An 11888-nucleotide genomic window follows, 5' to 3' on the forward strand; every position below is an offset into this window, starting at 1 on the left:
CACTTGACTGAAACCCCCCTCCTTTCTAAAAGCGTGACATAATTTATGGACGTTCCCTTTCTCCAGGCATTCCTTCAGATTCTTGGGATTCCTCTGGTGATTCTTCCTGGAATTCTTCAATATATTCATCCAGGCATTCTTGAAGGAGTTCCTCCAGGGATGTCGGTATACATATGTCACCCTCTTTGACCGAAAAACTGGCTACACCCTTGTGTTCATGTAATGAGACACGTATGTTCGTTAACGCAACACAGTTAAAAGCAGAAACCATTAGGTACTTACTGTGAACACCGTTATCATTTTTCTTTGTAGAAGCGTTCTGAATCACATTATGGAGGACCAAGAACCCAGTACGTCGAAGCGCAAGCAAACTAAAAAACGCAGTGTGTGGTCGACCGCTCAATTTGATTTGCTGCTGGAGCTGTGGGAAGAGAAGATTGGCGATCTACGTGGTACGCGGAAGAACAGCCATGTATATGAAGAGATGCGTACAAGTTTCGAAGAACACGGTTATGCAGTTTCAGCGGAAGAAATCAAAGTTAGGATAAATAACCTAACTGCACGTTTCAAGTAATTTTTTGTATTCATTTTCTTTGTTTAGTATATGCATATCGTTAATTTCCATTAACAGAAAAGAAAAAGCAATCGTAGGTCCTTCAGGAGGATCGCCTTCTGAGTGGCAACTGTACAATCGAGTAAACCAAATATTGGGAAGCTTCCGAATCCATAACGTGTCAGCTGTTGTGGAAGACAGTATTGAAGAAGAACGTAAGTATTAATTAATTGATTCATTCTATTAGTCTAGTGGTGCAGACTTCTAAAACAGATCTACATATTCCAGATCTCGACGAAGAATTTCTTGAGGAACCGTGCACTCAAGCGACGTTTGCGGCCTCAGAAAGTGCAGATTCACCCATCGCCTCACCATCACCTCCTGAGCGTCCCCCTCCAAAAATGAGGAAGCTGATGAAGCCGCAGGCAGAGCTGATGGAGGAATTTAAGCGTACCAATGCTCGCATTGAAATAGAACTCCAGCACATGCGGGAGGTCGACGAAAAGTTGTTGGAAATAGAACAAGAGAGAAACGATATACTAAGAGGTATGGCGGAGAGCTCCAAGGAGCTGAATGAAGCGCTCGTCAAGTTTTTGAATAAATAAGCTGGACTGATTACTAATTTCTCCGGTGTTTTTTTTTTGTGAAATATAATAGCAGTCATTTACTCACAAAACTTTAGTTGAAAATCAAAAGACAAATGAAACAAAAAATTCAAAACTATCATTTTCTCTTTTATTGAACTACAATTTTCCTTTCAATTCAACAAATTATAGCTATACAATGCATTGTTTTAAATATCTATTACGCCGTCATGGCAATGACGCACAAAGTCGCACACGATTAAGCCTTATTGAAGCAAACCTCTTAAGAAAAATCGTCGGTAGATTCAATCACGAATTCGTCATGCGTGGTTTCAGAGTGTGTAGCTGTAGCTGAAATAAAGATAATAATATCACAATTGGGCGTAACTAGAATATTCTCTTGCCAAGTAGACATTAGACATTCACAAGGGGCTAACTGGCTTGATCGTTCTCTTTTCATCGATTTTGTGTTTGTGTTGTCACAGAAAGTGTATTGAGTTTAGTTTTCCAAATATACCGCATTTAGTTCACCACTGAACTGCGCACTCAGTCTTCATAAGTGCGAAAACGTAAATAAAAGTGCGCGATTGCATCAAATCAAGTTGATGTCTTCGGTGCACTATTTCTTCAATCTATGCTGAATAAGTGCTCTAAAGAGACCGAGTTGATTTGATGCAATCGCGCACTTTTATTCGCGTTTTCGCACATGTAAAAACTAGTGCGATAGTCCAGTGGCGAACTAAATGCGCTATATTGACTAATTCAGATCCACAGGGGATAGATACATTTGGGCAGGAGCACCTATTTTGGACACTTGCTGCTATAACTCAGTCAATTTCAAACCGATTGACTTGAATTTTCAAACATGGCTAGATACTGTGCGTATCTGATCGTGTCTCAAACCTCAATTGGTTCGAAATTGACTGAGTTATAGCGACAAGTTCCCAAAATGGCCAAATGGTCCCAGACCCTACTTAACATGCATTGAGAAAAGAGAAAGGATAATTAAAGCGATAAAATTTACGTAACAGTCCTAATGAAGTACAGCCGAAATAAAAAAAAGTACCTAAATACGTTGCAATTGCATCTCGAATCTTCTGCGCAGTGGGGTTTGAATCTGTAATCGTAACGACTTCTTCAGGTGCTTGTTTTCGCGTACTTTCATAATCGCGCAATTCTTGAAGCCAATGCTGGTTGATTTTATCATTGTTCACATTCAAAAAGTTGTGTAGAACGCAACAGCACTTCACAATAAGTGGCACTTTATCAATTCTGTTGTCCAAGCCCTTGCCGATTCTTCGGAAACGTGCCTTCAAGTGCCCAAAGGCGTTCTCAACAACTCTTCTCGCTTTCGACAAAAAATAATTGAAAGTTCGTTCCAATTCATTGGAATGCGCACGGAATAAGTACGGTTTCATAACTGTGTCTGATAAACGAAAAGCAGAATCGCCAATCAACAAGAGTGGCACCTCAACTCCATTAAGGATTTTCGAGTACTGTTTTAGACAAGGGTCTTGAAGCTCTCGTTTCAGCTTTGAACTCTCGAATATTTTTGAATCGTTGCATCGTCCAGGGCTTCCAACGCTGATATACTGGAATCGATATCTAAAAAATTAGAAATATTGAATTATTTTTAAAGGACATCATAATAATATGAAACAATCTATATACCTGTAGTCAACGCTGGCAAATAACACTGTAGAATACCACCCCTTGTAATTATGGTAGTCGATTGCTTCATCGCTGTGGGGGCTAACTTCTATGTGGCATCCATCTGTAAAAATAATGCGTAGAATAATATGAGCCTTGAGAATTTCTTCTGAAGTTTCTTGGAAGAAACTTGAGGAGGCTTCCTGGAGGAATCCTTGTAGAAATTTCCGGACGAATATGCTGAGGAATACAAGAAGGAATCCTTGTAAAATCCTGGAAAATCATTGGAAGAATTCTTCAAGGAATTCGTTAAGGAATCACTGGAGGATTTTTTGGAGAAAACTTAGATGATCAGAGCTTTTTTTGACTAGTACAAATAAAATTCTCCTGCATCCTCGTTTTTTTTAATGTATGCAGGAATTCCTTCGGAAATTCTTGGAGGAATACCTTCGGAGATTCCTGGAGGAATTCTTTCAGAAATCCATAGAGAAATTCGTGAGGAAATCCTTAGGTGAATTCCTTGCGAAATTCCTGGACAAAATAATTCCAAACTTCCTGGAGGAATGCTTTTGGAAATTCCTGGAGGAATTCCTTCGGAAATTGCTGGACGAATGTCATTGAAAATTCCTGGAGGAATTCCTTCGGAAAGTCCTGGAGGAATTCCTTCGGAAAGTCGTGAAGAATTTTTTTCGGAAATACTTTTTGAATTTTTTTTGGAAATTCTTGCAGGAATTCCTTCGAAAATTCCAGGAGGAATATTTTCGGAAATTCCTGGAGGAATTCTTTCAGAAATTTCGGGAGGAATTCCTTCGGAAATTGCTGGACGAATTTCATTGGAAATTCCGGGAGGAATGGCTTCGGAAATTCCTCAAGCAATTCCTTCAAAAAATCCTGGAGGAATTCCTTAAAAAAATCTAGAAGGAATTCCTTCCAAAGTTCTTGGAGGAATCCCTTCGCAAATTCCTGGAAGAATTCCTTCAGAAATTCCTGAAGGAATTCCTTCGGAAATTCCTGAAGGAATTCCTTCGGAAATTCCTGAAGGAATTCCTTCGGAAATTCCTGAAGGTATTCGTTCGGAAATTCCTGAAGGAATTCGTTCGGAAATTCCTGAAGGAATTCCTTCGGAAATTTCTGGAGGAATTCCTTCGGAAATTCCTTGGGGAGTTCCTTCGAAAAATCTTGGATGAATACCTCCGGAAATTTCTGGAGGAATTCTTTCAGAAATTTGTAGAGAAAGTCCTGAGAAAATCCTCTTGGATGAATTCCTTAGGACATTCCTGGAAAAAAATCATTCTAAACTTTTTAGAGCAATGCTTTTTATGATTCCTGGAGGAATTCCTTCGGAAATTGCTGGACGAATGTCATTGAAAATTCCTGGAGGAATTCCTTCGGAAAGTCCTGGAGGAATTCCTTCGGAAAGTCGTGGAGGATTTTTTTCGGAAATACTTTTTGGATTTTTTTTTTTTGAAATTCTTGCAGGAATTTCTTCCGAAATTCCTAGCGGAAATTCCTTTTGATTCGGATTTCTTTTTTGGATTTTATTTTTGGAAATTCCAAGAGGAATTCCCTCAAAAATTCATGGAGGAATTCCTTTACAAATTCCGTTAGGAATTCCTTAAAAAAAAATCCTGGAGGAATTCTTTCGGAAATTTCGGGAGGAATTCCTTCGGAAATTTCAGGACGAATTCGTTTGAAGATTCATGGAGGAATTCCTGCAGGAATTCTTTCGGAAATTCTTAGGGGATTTTCTTCGGAAATTCCTGGAGAAATCCCTCCGGAATCTCTGAAGGATCTTTTTGTTTGAAATTCCAGGAAGAATTCCTTCAGAAATTCCAGGAAGAATTCCTTCAGAAATTCCAGGAGGAATTCCTGGAGAAATTCCTTTGGAAATTTCCAAAGGAATTTCTCCATGAATTTCCGATGTAATTCCACCAGGAATTTTGCGAATGAATTCCTTCAGGATTTTTCCGAATGAATTCCTCCATGTATTTGCGAGAGAATTCCTCCAGGAATTTCCGTGGCCATTCCTCCAGGAATTTCCGAGGGAAATCCTCCAGAAACTTCCGGAGAAATTCCTCCAGGAAATTTCGGAAAAATTCATCCACAAGTTTCTGGAGGAATTACTCTAGGAAGTGCGCCGCCCTAAAACTTGCAATTGCATGGAATTTATAATCAAAATAGAAATCGAAGCAGCTATTTTAACCATTTTCTAATTATTACAAGCAAATTTGTTCAAAAAATTCAAGAATTTATACTTGGTGCACAGGTAGATTTGAGGTTAGGGAATCGCCACTGCCAGAAGGTATTCAAAGAGAAAATCCTGTAAGAATTTCTAAAGCAATCCCTGAAGAAATTGCAGGCATAATTTGTGATGAAATTCCTTGATTAATTCCTTGAGGAATCCCTGGAGAAATTCCTGTAGATTTTTTTTGCAAGAATTCAAGGAGGAATCCTTGGGAAATTTCATGGAAGAATGCCTAGAAGAATTCCTGGTGGAATTCTTGGAGGATCCCCTGAAGTAATTCCTGGAGAAATCTTTGGAGGAATTCCTATAGGAATTTCTGGAAAAAATCCTTGGAGGAATCTCTTGAAGAATTCCTGGTTAAATTTCTGCAGGAAATCTTGGAAGAATCCCGGAAGCAGTTCCTGAAATGGAGGAATCTCTGGATGAATGCCTGGAGGAGGTCCTGAAGGAATGCATTGAGAAAACTCTGGAGGATTTCTTGGAGGAATCTCTGAATAAAATCTTGTAGGAATTCTTGGAGGAATCCATGGAAGATATTCTAGAGGAATGCCTGTAAGAATTTCTAAAGGAATCTCCAGAGGAATTCTTCAGAAATTTCTTGAGGAATTCCTTCATTTCTAAAGCTCCTTGAGAAATTCCATAAGACATTCCTTCGAGAGTTCTTCTACGATTTCCTTTAGAAGATTCTTCGGGAATTCTTGAGGAATTTCTTTGAAATAGATTTAGAATATTCCTTGAGGAACTCCTTCTGAGTTTTGAAAACTTGAGAAAATATTTCGGAAATTCCTGAAGAAATGCTTTTTGTGATTTTTTATTTCCTAGAGGAACTCATTCGGAAATTCTTTGAAGAATTCCTTTAAAAATGCCTTGATAAGGAAAATTCGGAAATTGTTAAAGGAGTTCGTTTAGAAATTTTTTTGATATGTCTGAATGTCTTATGGAATACCTTCGGAAATTTCGTGAGAAGTTGTTTGATAAGTTCGTTGAGGATTTTTTTCGGTTTTTTTATAAATCTTTACGAAATTTCTCAAGGAATCCCAGCGAGAGATCTTTGAAGTTTCTTCAGAAATTCCTCAAGAAATTCCTTCAAAAATGTATTGCGGAACTCCTACGAAAACTTGAGAAACTTCTTCAAACATTCCTTCAGAAACAAGTTTCGGGATTATGTAAGAAAATCCTAAGAAAATTTTTTGAGGACAACCGTCAACAATTTTTGGAGGAATTCATTCGGAAATTTTTGGAGGTATTTCAAGGCAAACCTATAAGAAATTTCTTTGGAAATTCCAGGAGGGATTTCTTTGGAAATTCGTAGAGGAATTCCTTCGGAAATTCAGGAGAAAATCCTTTGAAAATTCCAGGTGAAATTCCTTTGAAAATCCCTGGAGGAATTCAACCGGAAATTACTGCAGGAATTCCCTCAGAAATTGCAGGAGGAATTCCTTCGGAAATTGCTGGAAGATTTCCTTCGGAAATTCCTGAATGAATTGCTTCGGAAATTTATGAAGGAATTCCTTCGGAAATTCCAGGAGGAATTCCTTCGAAAATTGCAGAAGAAATTTCTTTGAAAATTCCGTGAGGATCTCCTTAGGAAATTCCTGGAGGATTTCCTCCGGAAATTTCTGAAGAAATTCATCCGGAAATTCATGGAGGAATTTCTCAGGAAATTGCTGGAGGAATTCCTTTGAAAATTCGTGGAGGAAATTCTTCAGAAATTCGTGAATGAATTCTTTCGGAAAATTTCTACAGCAATTCCTTCGGAAATTCATGGAGGAACTCATTCGGAAAATGCTTTAGGATTTCCTTCGCAAAATTCCTGGAGGAATTCCTCGAGGAATTTCTTTGGAAATTTATGGAGGGATTCCGTCGGAAAATTTCTCGAGGAATTCCTTTGGAAATTCATGTAGGAATTCCTTCGGAAAATTCTTTAGAAATTCCTTCGCAAAATTCCTGGAGGAATTCATTCGGAAATTCCAGGTGGACATCCTTTAAAAATTCCAAGAGGAATTCCTTTGAAAATTCCTAGAAGAATTTCTTCGGAAATTCTTGGAGGAATTCCTCCGGAAATTCCTCGAGGTATTTCTTCGGAAATTCGCAGAGGAATTCCATAGGAAAATTTCTGGAGGAATTACTCTAGGAATTTACGGAGGAATTCCTCCAAGAATTTCCGAAGGAATTCTTCCAGGAATTTTCAAGGGAATTCTTCTTGGAATTTTCAAAGGATTTCCTCCTGGAATTTCCGAAGGAATTCCTCCATGAATTGCCGAACAAATTTCTCCAGGAATTTCGCCAAAGAAGTTCTAAAGGATTTTCCGAAGGAATGCCTCCATGAATTTCCGAAGGAATTCCTCCAGAAATTTTCCTATGGAATTCCTCTGCGAATTCCGAAGAAATTCTTCTAGGAATTTTCAAAGGAATTCCTCTTGGAATTTTTAAAGGATGTCCACCTGGAATTTCCGAATGAATTCCTCCAGGAATTTTGCGAAGGAATTTCTAAAGAATTTTCCGAAGGAATTCCTACATGAATTTCCAAAGGAATTCCTCGAGAAATTTTCCGACGGAATCCCTCCATAAATTTCCAAAGAAATTCCTCGAGGAATTTCCTGAGGAATTCCTCCAGGAATTTTGCGAAGGAAATCCTAAAGCATTTTCCGAATGAGTTCCTCCATGAATTTCCGAAGGAATTGCTGTAGAAATTTTCCGAAAGAATTCATTCACGAATTTCTGAAGAATTTCCTCCACGAATTTTCAAAGGAATTCCTCCAGCAATTTCCTGAGAAATTCCTCCATGAATTTCCGGATGAATTTCTTCAGAAATTTCCGGAGGAAATCCTCCAGGAATTTCCTAAGGAGATCCTCACGGAATTTTCAAAGAAATTTCTTCTGCAATTTTCGAAGGAATTCCTCCTGGAATTTCCGAAGGAATTCCTTCATAAATTTCCGAAGCAATTCATTCAGGAATTTCCGAAGGAAATCTTCCAGCAATTTCCGAAGGAATTCCTCCTGCAATTTCTGAGGGAATTCCTGCAGTAATTTCCGGTTGAATTCCTCCAGGGATTTTCAAAGGAATTTCACCTGGAATTTTCAAAGGATTTTCTCCTGAATTTCCGAAGGAATTCCTCTACGAATTTCCAAAGAAATCCCTCCTGGAATTTCCAAAGAAATTTCTTATAGGTTTGCCTTGAAATACCTCCAAAAATTTCCGAATGAATTCCTCCAAAAATTGTTGACGGTTGTCCTCAAAAAATTTTCTTAGGATTTTCTTACATAATCCCGAAACTTGTTTCTGAAGGAATGTTTGAAGAAGTTTCTCAAGTTTTCGTAGGAGTTCCGCAATACATTTTTGAAGGAATTTCTTGAGGAATTTCTGAAGAAACTTCAAAGATCTCTCGCTGGGATTCCTTGAGAAATTTCGTAAAGATTTATAAAAAAAACCGAAAAAAATCCTCAACGAACTTATCAAACAACTTCTCACGAAATTTCCGAAGGTATTCCATAAGACATTCAGACATATCAAAAAAATTTCTAAACGAACTCCTTTAACAATTTCCGAATTTTCCTTATCAAGGCATTTTTAAAGGAATTCTTCAAAGAATTTCCGAATGAGTTCCTCTAGGAAATAAAAAATCACAAAAAGCATTTCTTCAGGAATTTCCGAAATATTTTCTCAAGTTTTCAAAACTCAGAAGGAGTTCCTCAAGGAATATTCTAAATCTATTTCAAAGAAATTCCTCAAGAATTCCCGAAGAATCTTCTAAAGGAAATCGTAGAAGAACTCTCGAAGGAATGTCTTATGGAATTTCTCAAGGAGCTTTAGAAATGAAGGAATTCCTCAAGAAATTTCTGAAGAATTCCTCTGGAGATTCCTTTAGAAATTCTTACAGGCATTCCTCTAGAATATCTTCCATGGATTCCTCCAAGAATTCCTACAAGATTTTATTCAGAGATTCCTCCAAGAAATCCTCCAGAGTTTTCTCAATGCATTCCTTCAGGACCTCCTCCAGGCATTCATCCAGAGATTCCTCCATTTCAGGAACTGCTTCCGGGATTCTTCCAAGATTTCCTGCAGAAATTTAACCAGGAATTCTTCAAGAGATTCCTCCAAGGATTTTTTCCAGAAACTCCTATAGGAATTCCTCCAAAGATTTCTCCAGGAATTACTTCAGGGGATCCTCCAAGAATTCCACCAGGAATTCTTCTAGGCATTCTTCCATGAAATTTCCCAAGGATTCCTCCTTGAATTCTTGCAAAAAAAATCTACAGGAATTTCTCCAGGGATTCCTCAAGGAATTAATCAAGGAATTTCATCACAAATTATGCCTGCAATTTCTTCAGGGATTGCTTTAGAAATTCTTACAGGATTTTCTCTTTGAATACCTTCTGGCAGTGGCGATTCCCTAACCTCAAATCTACCTGTGCACCAAGTATAAATTCTTGAATTTTTTGAACAAATTTGCTTGTAATAATTAGAAAATGGTTAAAATAGCTGCTTCACTCATTTCGATTTCTATTTTGATTATAAATTCCATGCAATTGCAAGTTTTAGGGCGGCGCACAGGTAAAAAATGAGGTTACGCGACGCCACTGCCTTCTGTAGTTTTTCCAGGAATTCCGCCAAGAATTCTTCCAATTTTTCTTCAGGAATGGCCACAGGGATTCCTCCAGGAATTCCGCTAAAAACTCCTCCAGGAACTTTTTCAGGGATTTCTTCAGAAATTCGTTCGAGGATTTCTCTAGGACTTCCTCCAGAGATTTCTCTAGAAACCCCTCCGGGGAATTCCCAGGAGATTTTTTCAGAAATTTCTCCCAGATTCCCCCAGAAATTCATCCAGAAATTGTTGAAGAACTACCTCCAGAGATTCCTCCTGGAGTTCCTTCAAGGATTCCTCTAGCTATTCACAAAAGAGAACCTCTAGTAATTCCTCCAGGCAGTCCTTCAGGATTTTATCCAGGAGTTTCTTTAAGAACTCCTTCAGAAAATTCTCCAGGAATTATCCCAAGATTTTTTTCAGGAATTCCTACAGCAATTTCCCTAGGATTTGTTCCAAAAATTGCTCCTGGACATCCTTCAGAAATTATGTCAACAATTTCTCCAGGATTTTTTTTCCAAAAAATCTTCTGGGGACTTTTTTCTGAGATTCCTCAAGGATTTTCCCAGGGATTCCTTTAGGAAATCCCCCGGAGATTCCTTCAGGAAATCCTTCAGAAGTCCCGTTAATGATTCTTACTGGAAATCGTCTCTGGATTTCTTCAGAAAATCTTCCAGGAAATTCCTGGAAGAATACCTTCAGGAATTTTTCAGGGATTCCTCCAGGGACTTCTTTACAAACTCCTTCGAGCATTTATCTCCTCCAGAAACTCCGCTAGAAATTTCTACGGGATTTTCTCATGGTTTTAGAAATATAAAAATGATAAAATAGAAACAGAAATCTCCCAGAATTCCTCTAGAAATTCCTCCAGGAATTACCCCAAGAGTTTTTTCAGGAATTCCCCCAGTAGTTTCTCCAGGAATTTCTTCAGGAGTTGCTCCTGGACATCCTTTAGAAATTATGTCAGCAATTCCTTTTAGGGATTCCTCCAAGAATTTCTCCCGAGATTCTATCAGAGATTTCTACATGGAATCTTTTAGAAAATTGTTCGAAGGTTCCTGTAGAAAATCCTCCAGAAGTTTCTTCAAGCATTCTTCCAGTAAATCCTCCGGGGATTTCTTTAGAAATTCTTCAGGATTTTTTCAGGGATTCCTCAAGGTATTCCACCAGGAATTCCTCCAGAGATTCCTCCAGGAATTTCTTCGAGAATTTCTCCAGGAATTCCACCAGCAATTCTGCTGGAAATTCTTCCAAGCATTTCTCTAGGGTTTTTTTTTAAGAATTAGAAAAATAACAGAAATAGAAAAAAAAATCTCTCAGAATTCCACTGGAGATTCCTCTAGATATTCATCCAGTAATTTTTTAACAGCAATTTCCACAGGAACTTCTCCATAAATACCTCCAGGAAATATCTCACGAATTTCTTCCGGAATTCCTCCAGGAATTGCTCCTGACATCCTTCACAAGTTATGCCAGCAATTCGTCCAGAAATTCCTCCTGGAAATCCTTTAAGGATTTCTTCAGAGATTCTTCCAGAAAATTCTCCAGGAATACATTCAGCAATTTTTCAGGGATTCCTCCAGAAATTCCTCCAGTAATTGTTCCAGGGATTCCTCCAGGAATTTTTCCAGGGATATTCCCAGAGATTCCACCAGGGAATCCTCCAGAAATTCCTTCAGGAAATCTTCCTGAAATTTCTCAAGCGATATTTTCAGAAATTTCTTCAGCAATTCCTCCCAGATTTCCTCTGGAGATTTCTTCAGGAATTCCTCCCGGAATTCTCCCACGGCTTGCTCCAAGAATTTATCCAAAGAATTTCTCAGAAGAATTGCTGAAAAATTGAAGGAATTTCTTAGAAGAATTGCTGAAAATATCCTAGAAAGATTTTCTGAAGAATTCCGTCGAGAAATTCCTGAAGCGTAGAGAAATTTCTGCAGAAATCCTTGAAGGAATGCTTTCAGAAATTCCTTGGAGAATTCTTGGAAGAAATCATGGAGGAATTCTTGGAAAAATTCTTGAAGGAATTTCTTGAGACTTCCTGAGTAAAATTCGTGGAGGAATCCTTGGAAAAATTCCTTACGAAATCAATGGAGGAATTCCTGGAGGAATCCTTAGAGATTGGTGGAGGCATTCTTGAAATAATTTTTGGAAAAATAATCGAAGGATTTTCAGGAAAATTCCGCTGAGGAATTACTGGAGGAATCCACGGTGAAGATTGTGCAGGAATCCTTGCAGGATTTTTGGAGAAATTCCTGGAGAAATTTGTGATG

General features: G+C 38.2%; 1 protein-coding gene across 1 annotated transcript; it reads left to right on the forward strand.

The window, feature by feature from the left end:
* Window positions 1-284: 284 nt before the first annotated feature.
* On the forward strand, window positions 285-1513 carry LOC109401861 (myb/SANT-like DNA-binding domain-containing protein 1). The gene is made up of 3 exons (XM_019674461.3): window positions 285-570; window positions 632-768; window positions 842-1513. The coding sequence occupies exons 1-3, from the start codon at window positions 332-334 to the stop codon at window positions 1156-1158; spliced, it is 693 nt and encodes a 230-aa protein (XP_019530006.3). The 5' UTR covers window positions 285-331; the 3' UTR covers window positions 1159-1513.
* Window positions 1514-11888: the final 10375 nt, after the last annotated feature.

The sequence above is a fragment of the Aedes albopictus genome, chromosome 1 (assembly GCF_035046485.1).
Source record: "Aedes albopictus strain Foshan chromosome 1, AalbF5, whole genome shotgun sequence".
NCBI lineage: Eukaryota > Metazoa > Arthropoda > Insecta > Diptera > Culicidae > Aedes > Aedes albopictus.

Excerpts from the sequence above, each read along its gene's own strand:
- LOC109401861 (XM_019674461.3), top strand. The coding sequence starts at position 332 with ATGGAGGACCAAGAACCCAGTACGTCGAAGCGCAAGCAAACTAAAAAA. Across the intron at positions 571-631 it reads AACCTAACTGCACGTTTCAA|AAAAGAAAAAGCAATCGTAG; the intron begins GTAATTTTTTGT and ends TTCCATTAACAG. Across the intron at positions 769-841 it reads AGACAGTATTGAAGAAGAAC|ATCTCGACGAAGAATTTCTT; the intron begins GTAAGTATTAAT and ends TACATATTCCAG.